Source organism: Saimiri boliviensis, chromosome 3 (genome assembly GCF_048565385.1).
Source record: "Saimiri boliviensis isolate mSaiBol1 chromosome 3, mSaiBol1.pri, whole genome shotgun sequence".
NCBI classification, from domain to species: Eukaryota; Metazoa; Chordata; class Mammalia; order Primates; family Cebidae; genus Saimiri; species Saimiri boliviensis.
The window spans coordinates 1,116,137-1,124,449 of NC_133451.1; the positions used below are offsets into that span (position 1 = coordinate 1,116,137).

Sequence of the window (8,313 nt, forward strand, 5' to 3'; positions counted from 1 at the left end):
AAGATGTGAGCTGGCTTTTTCTGAAAGCATATAGTCATATACATTCACAAAGAGATTATCTGAACTTGGAACTTATGTTTAAAAGGGAAGCAGAAAATAAAATCCTGAAAAAATTGCAGCATGACCATGCAGTAGCAAGGAAAAGCCCATTTTCTGGGGAGAAGGTCAAGCCATCTGAAGAAATGTGCGTAAGTAATGAGGAGCCCAATGTTAATCACCAAGACAGTGGGGAAAATGTCTCCAGGGCATGTGAGAGATCTTCACAGCAGCCCCCTCTCCCCATCCCAGGCCCAGAGAGAAAAAAGTAGTTTTATGGGCTGGGCCAAGGCCCACTGCCCAACTCTTGTGCAGCCTCAGGGCATGGTGCCCTGCATCCCAACTGCTCTAGCTCCAGCCGTAACTAAAGGGTCCAAGGTACAACTGAGCTGCTGTTTCAGAGAGTGCAAGCCCCGAGCATTGGCAGCTTCCATGTGGTGTTGGGTCTGCATGTGCACAGAAGACAGGAGCTGAGGTTTGGGAACCTCCACCTGGATTTCAGAGGGTGTGTGGAAGCGCCTGGAGGTCCAGGCAGAAGCTGCTGCAGAGGCAGAGCCCTCATGGAGAACCTCTGTCAGGGCAGTGCAGAGGAGAAATGTGGGGCGGTTGCTCCCACACAGAGTCCCCACTGCGGCGCTGCCTAGTGAAGCTGTGGGAAGAGCACCGCTGTCCTCCAGACCCCAGAATGGTAAATCTACGGACAGGTTGCATCGCGTGCCTAGAAACGCTGCAGGCACTCAACCACAGCCCAGAAAGCAGCCACTGGGGCTGTACCATGCAAAGCCACAGAGGGGAGCTGCCCAAGGCCTTGGGAGCCCCTGCCACTTGCATCACCATGTCCTGGATGTGAGACATTGGGAAAAAGGAGATTGCTTTGGAAATTTAAGATTTAATGGCTGCCCTGCTGGGTTTTGGACTTGTATGGGGCCTGTAGCCCCTCTGTTTTGGTCAACTTCTTGCATTTGGAATGAGAACATTTACCCAATGCCTGTACCCCGATAGTATCTTGGAAATAACTAACTTGTTTTTTAATCTCCAGGCTCAGAGGTGGAAGGAACTTGCCTTGACTCAGATGAGACTTTGGATTTGGACTTCTGAGTTTATGCTGAAATGAGTTAAAACTTTGAGGGACTGCTGGGAAGATATGATTGTGTTTTGAAATGTGTGAAGGACATGAGATTTGGGAGGGGCCAGGGGTGGAATGATGTGGTTTGGCTCTGTGTACCCACCCAAGTTTCATTTTGAATTGCAATCCCCATGTGTCAAGGGAGGGACCCGGTGGGAAGTGATTGATCATGGGGGCAGTTTCCCCCATGCTGTTCTGTGATAGTGAGTTCTCACGAGATCTGATGGTTTAAAAGTGTTTGGCGGTTCCCCCTGCCCTCTCTCCAGCTGCTTCCCCTTTGCCTTCTGCCATGATTGTAAGTTTCCTGAGGCCTTCCCAGCCATGTGGAACTGTGAGTCAATTCAACCTCTCTCCTTTACAAATTACCGTTAGTTACAAATCTCAGGTAGTTCTTTATAGCAGTGTGAAAACAGACTGATACAGGGTGACAGGACAGGGTGGGGTTAGCAAGATGGGATGAGTGATGACAGAATGGGGTTGGATGACAGGACAGGGAGCGGGTAATAGGATGTGGTGGCAGGATGGGATGAGGGGTGAGATGGGGTGACAGGACAGGGCAAGGTGACAAGACAGGGTGGGGTGACGAGATGGAAGGAGGTCACCAGTTGGCAAGCCAGGCAGGGGTGACCTGTCCCCTCCAGGTCTGGGTGTACATAGAATGTTCACACACAGACAGGAGGCATCAGGGTCATAAGCTGGCTTCCAGACTTGGGGAAGTGACCCCAGGGTCCCTTGTCTTTAAAGCTGGGGTCCTTATGTTACCTACTATATAACCTTCAAAGTTTTTTGAAAAGGACTTATTTTTTAAAAGGAGATGGTTGAGCAGAGAAGCCTTTAAGCTGCCTCCCAAGCTCCAAAGGCCCCGCAGCGCCCCCAGTGGCTGAGGGGGAAAGGGTGGCCGAGCAGGGAGGCCCATGGGTGCCGCACCCAAGGGACCACTTGGTGAACTACAGACAAGGGTTGGGCAAAGAGGCTGATGGTCAGAAGGGGACTGTGACGACATCCGCATAGTTGGAAACACAGAGAAACAGATACTGCGTCTAGTAGCCCGTCCCCTTTGAGAACAAGGTGTTAATTAACAAGTCTGACATTTAAATCTAAAGGTCAAAGAAATTCAAGTGGCAATGAATCAACTTGACTTACCTTTTCTCTGTAGAAGGCTAACAATCTCTTCCTGTGATTTTCTTGAAATTCTGAAATCTGAAAAGATCATATGTTTCAGCTGCTGACAGGTGCATGGTTTCTGTGGCTGAAGTTTTGCTGGGGGATGAGGAGGCTGGAGGGAATGTCAAGAGAGCTCACAGTGCTTGTTTTATGTGTGTCCTGCCCTCACAGATGCCCATGACCAGTGCCTGCCCAGGGCAGATGCCCCACACAGGTGGGCAGAAAAAGCGTGAGTGCCAGCAGGCAGGGCCAAGGGCAAACACAGGTGAGGCTTAATGGGCACAATAGGAAAGTCTCTCCAGCAACCTGCTCGTTTGAGTTGTGAGGGGTGCTCCTGCCGGGCCAACCACAGGGTGCTGTCCCTCTGGCAACTGGTTTAAGGAATGGCCTCCTGACCAAACAGTGCTGGACCAATGTCGGGAGTGGGTGGAAAGAGAGCCAGCACACAGAATGAGGCCAAGCGAGACCCGCAGAGCTGGCAGACGCCTAGTGGGCCTGTCTGCACTCCCGGAGCCACTCATGCCTGACACCGGCACCCTCCCTGGTCTTTCCAGTTACAGGAGCCCCAGATTCCATGCCTGCTGTCTAGACAGCTTGAACTGAGTTTCTGAGAGTACCAACATAAGGAAGAAAGAGAGGCCTGTGATTTACTCAGAGGAAGAGTGAGCTATTTCATATGAGTCAAGTGTTCAGAAAACGGTGCCTTCCCTCTGGAAAGACCAGACTGGAAAGGCCGACAGACAGCCCGGCTAATGTGGCTACACTGGTGCTGAAAGTCAGCGTCCTAAGCTCCATCCCCTACTTCACCGCACCCCACCATCTGCCTGTGATAACAAGCGTGAGGGAGGGGCCTGCGTCTGCCCACTGCTCGCGCCCGGTGCACACACAGGGCTGGGTTCTTCCCTTCTGTGGGAAGGCAGGCCCGGCACACGCTGGCCTTTGCTCCCATCCTCCTCCATGAGAGGCCGTCTCCAGAGAACAGGGCTGCACAGGATCCCTTCTCCAGGACAGCAGGGACAACAGCCTCGTGGTCTCCTGGCTGCTGCATCCTCGGAGCGACTCGGAGCTCTTGAAATCTCCCCTACTCAACAGGGGACTCTCTCTCCACCAAGGAGGGAAGCCAGTCCTGGGTGCTGCCCCATGGGCTGTGAAGAGGAGTGGACCAAAGACTCCTCCGGCTGTCCTGACTGCAGTTCTCACGCACATCACCGGCCACGGCCAGGGCACCTTTCCCACCTGTGCCGATGCTTCTCAAGTCCTGCTGCCTGTCGGAGGCACCGGCACGTGCCCCTCCAGCCTCCGCTCAATTGTGCCCGTTGCGAAGCTTCTCCCAAGCACCCTCAGTGGGAACATTCCACCCTGCAGGCGAGGGCCTCTGCTCCTCAGCTTCACATGCTCGCGGAGGGACCTGCAGGCAGATGCGCCTGATCCGGACTGCAGGGGTGCCCAGTCTGGCCGTTCTTAGAGAAAGGCCTTGGTGAGATGACAGTCAGTCTGGCTAGCCCTGATTTGGCATGGCAGGCATGGCTGCAGCAAGGACTGGGCCACAGGGAAGGGCTCTAAGGGCACCTGAGCAGCAGAGGGGATGAGTTCTACTGAGTGCGGAGCTGGGGAGCCTCTCATGAGCTTGGGGGGCAGCTGATGTCTGTGTGTCATGGGGTCTGCTAGGGGAGCCACACAGGCCTGCAGCCTTGCGCTGCCTCTGGGGTTTGTCTGAACTCTGACCAATGTTGGGCCCCAGAGACTTGAGACACTGTGTGTGGCCTCAGAAGAGGGTAAATTTTAAAATAATAAAACAGTTTAAAAGGAACAGTGAGTGTTTATCTTGCAGAGAATATGCCTCTTGAACTGAGCCAGAGAAACAGGTCAATGAAATTGATGCGAAACTCCAAGGCTGGGATGGTCATGGAGGCTGTGCTGGGCCAGGTCAGCCCAGGGCCCCAGGGAAGAGCTGTCCGGTGATCACGTGTGCTTTGCCCACATCCCGTCAACCAAGGGGCGGCGAAGGCCTGAGAGTGAAGGCAGTGGGTGAGAGCACAGGTCACTCACACGGACTCTCATGGGGCATTTGTGCCAAGAGGCCAGGAGAGGCAGCTGCCTGGTCCAGAGCACACTTCTCACTCTTCGGTTCGCTGCCAGTTCTCCTCCGTCAGTGGCCTGTGCCTACATTCGTCAACGTGAGCTCCTGACCACACCAGGACCAGGGGCTGCCCGCTTGGTCCTGACAAAGCCTGTGGTAGGGCAGAGGCTGGGGGGACAGAACGGATCTTAGGGGGGTGATCGGGAACAGGATGGATGCTTAACTGTTACCAACTAGACTAGGAGGGGTGACTGGACAGGCAGGCGCTGAGGTGGTTTGTTGACACTGACCCAGGGCGGGTTCCAGGGCCTGGGCCTTGGGGCTCAGAGTTTCGGTCTTGGGCCAGTTTTGCACTTTTAAAAATCGCTGAGGACCCCAAAGAGCTTTGCTTATGTGGGTTTTATCTGTCAATTTTTACCCTACTAGAAATTAAGATTGAGACAGATTTAAACATATTTATTCATTTAAAATAACAATAAATCTATTATGTATTAACATATTGTAACAAATATTATAGTATTTATGTAATGTTGATACGAGAGCATTACAGTATCACGTCACGCAGCTGCTGGAAAATTCCACCTTGTGCTTGTGGTGCCCAACTCTGCAGTGTGACTGACAAACACTGGGGCTGTGAGGTCAACGGGCAGAGACTGTGCTGCCCAGGTTGGAGCCAGCCATCCCCACCGTCCAGGCCTACAGGCGGAGAGGCAGAGCAGACTTGGTGGCTGGAGGGGCTGGCCTGGTCGGCTGGGTCTTCTCTCCTGAGACAGCACCTGGCCTCTGTGGAGGCTGCTCTGGGAAGGCCGCTGCAATGAGCCTGTGGCTCTGATGTCTGTGATAACGTATGTGCTTTATGAACTCAGCGACTTCTGGCCCCAAGGGGACTTGTCTTGAATGAGGGTCCTGCTGGGACGGAGCAAGGTGGGCGGGCGAGGTGTGTCCTGGATGGTGTTTCCATGGGCTCTGGCTGGGCTCTGGATCCCAGTGTCCTGGTCTGGGTGCCTTGCTGTGCTGGCCCAGTGTTCTCTGGCATCTCCAGCTGCTGCTCAGCTTCCATGTGTTGAGCCTCTGAGCACCTTCCTGGAGGATGTGGCTAGGCATACCTTGAGATGGGAACAGCCCTAGGACAGCCTGAGATACTGTGGGTGATTCAGGCTGTTTTGTAACCAAGGAGCCTTGCTATAGGAGGACAGCCTCCCAGAGGAGAGAGAGGATAGTCCTGGTGACCTGGCTGACCACAGCCCAAAGGCACAAGCCTGGGAAGGAGTGACATGCTGGGGTCCTTCCTCAGCCTCCCGCGTCAGCTCCTGGCTGCCCCGACTAGGCCTCTTTCCCCACAAGGCAGAGGGGAGGTGGCCAACGGTGGCATCTGTACTCTTCACAGAAGGAAAGGAAGCGCAGGGTAGGGGCCAGGGGAAAGACCCCTTCCTCTCCTGGCCGCTTTCTCCAGACTGGTGGACTGCAGCTGTCCAGTGACATCCAAGGAGGCCTGAATTGCTGCTCAGCATGTGGGTGGGCACAGAGGACAATGACCTGCATCGGCAGCTGGGGTTGGGGGGCTTGGCATGCAGGTGCGTGCCGACTGGGAAGAGGGTCAGGAAGAAGCAGGTAGAGGATGGACAGGCCACAGCTGTGAGGACCGGCACAGCAGCTGGCAAAGCTGCCAGCATGGGGACCATGGAGCCAACACTGCCACACGGGGCTCAGCGGGAATCGCAGGCCTGGCTGGCAGAAGGCCCGGGTAACTGTCAGGAAAGGACAGCGTCAAGAAGAAACCCGCTTCCCTGAACCCAGAGAGCCCTGACCTGTGAGGAGGACTCCCAAGCCTGAGATTCTAAGGTGTGAATATGGGGAGGGGGTGTCTTGCCCAAAGGACCCTGGAGCTGACGGAAGGACCCCAGAGCTGACCGAAGGACCCCAGAGCTGACCGAGACCACTTTGTCTCAACGCACACCAAATGCGCGAATGACAGTAAAATAGATCAAATGGGCTCTGTCAAAACCAAAACCTTTTGTATGTAGATGTATCACCACCAGGAAAGTCAACATGCAACCCACAAGGATTTTGGCAGAAAATATTGCTGACGAAGTATCTTCAAAGGAACTTGCCTCCAGAACATGTAAAACACATGGTCCTGGGGCAGTGCACCTGGCTCACCGCAGAACCAGGCCGCACCTCCCACACTCACCTTCGAGGTCTCCCTGGAGTACTTCCTACACAGACCGTCTATGCTCATGAAGAATGCCTGGATATCTGAGTCAGTCTGAAAGAGAAAGAAATCACTCTACATTTCTTGCGTCTAATAAATGCTTCTGGCCACCAGTTAAAAACCGTACTTCAAGACCTAGAACTAGCTGTAGATGACTGAGTACATTGTGAATGGCCTCTCAGGGGCCCTGTCAGGGACAGCCCCTCATCCTGGCTGCATCCCTCTGAGGGCTGGGCTGGGCAGTGGTGAGGTCTGGGAGGCAGAGCCGCCTGGTAGCTGCTGAGCCCCTTTGGGCTAGGACAAAGACGCGCTCCCTCCTCAGAAGGCTCTTGGTGAGTGAAGGCTTCCAGCCCAGCCTCCTGCACAGTGGAGACATACTGAGATCAGGATGATGGCAAGTTGACACATGTAACTTACCACTACGTAGTCACAAGCACATGTTGAGTTATTTAAAAAGCAAGCTAAGACCTTAAGAAAGGATGCAGGTTTAAGAAACAGTGTCTGGTTATGAGCCCTCATGCAGACACTCCCAACTCCCTTCTAAAGTGCCTACGGCATGCCCTGCCTCACCTCCTCACGCCCCTGGCCTTCCCTGACTTTCCCCACCCAGGACCACATTGGCACAAACACCCAGCGACAGCTGTCCCAGGCATGCAGCTGCCGTGAGCCCGAATCTCAAGCAGTCCAAAGAAAAGGGGCTCATGCCGGTAATCCCAGCATTTTGGGAGACTGAGGTGGGTAGATCGCTTGAGGTGAGGCGTTCCAGACCACCCTGGCCAACATGGTGAAACCCTGTCTCTATCAAAAATACAAAAATTACCTGGGCATGATGGCAGGTGCCTGTAATCCTAGCTACTCAGGAGGCTGAGGCAGGAGAATTGCTTGAACTTGGGAGGTGGAGGTTGCAGTGAGCCGAGATCACACCACTGCACTCCAGTATGGGCGACAGAGCAAGATTCCATCTCAAAAAAACCCAAAAACAAACCAACCCCAAAACCAAAACAAATAAAGGGACAAACACCAGAATGACAAGCTGTAGGAAGAGCCTCGTGCCTCCTCCCATTCTGTGGTTAAGGACGGTGAGCGCGTAGAGGGCCAAGACAGTCACTGAGCCCCTCCATCTACCACCTGTGGTTCCCCAAATTTCACTGAAATGATAGAAAAATTAAATTTAGGAAGAAATACTCAATTTGTGGTAGAAAACAGGAAATGATATCTTGAATCGACCAGCCTCTGAGGAATTCTGAAAGACAGAGTACAGACTGGCTTAGATCAGGATTAAGGCAGCAGCTCTAACACCCAAGGCAAGTGCAGGTGAACAGGTCCTGGGATCCACTCCAGAACCCACTCCCAGGCCCACAGAGGCAGAGGCCAAGCAGAGCATCATGGAGGGGAGCTCCTCTCTACGGTGGACTGAGACCCAGCAGAGGGGAGACCTGCTCTGGCTCAGATGGGGTTGCAGTTCCTGCACAGCACCCTCCCGTACACACCAAACTGCAAAGGCACAGGCAGTGCATCCAAGGGGTCAGGGGTCAGGGGCTCGGAGTCTAGCCTAAATCCAGCTCTGCACACCTTTCACTTGCAACCCTGGTTCTTCACCTAACTCCTCCGTACCTCGGTCTCCCCGTGTATAAAACAGAAGCAGAAACAGTCCCCCCTCACCCCCGGCCATGGCAAGCACCAAGTGACACAATA

The 8,313-nt window shown here is 53.9% G+C and overlaps 1 protein-coding gene across 1 annotated transcript; it reads right to left on the reverse strand.

Annotated features, from left to right (window-relative positions):
* Positions 1-4,917: 4,917 nt before the first annotated feature.
* Positions 4,918-6,088, reverse strand: RNF212 (ring finger protein 212). The gene is given in 4 exon segments (XM_074395732.1): positions 4,918-5,128; positions 5,130-5,275; positions 5,278-5,530; positions 5,930-6,088. Coding segments are annotated over 4 exon segments (723 nt in total). The 3' UTR covers positions 4,918-4,963.
* Between the last annotated feature and the right edge of the window lie 2,225 nt (positions 6,089-8,313).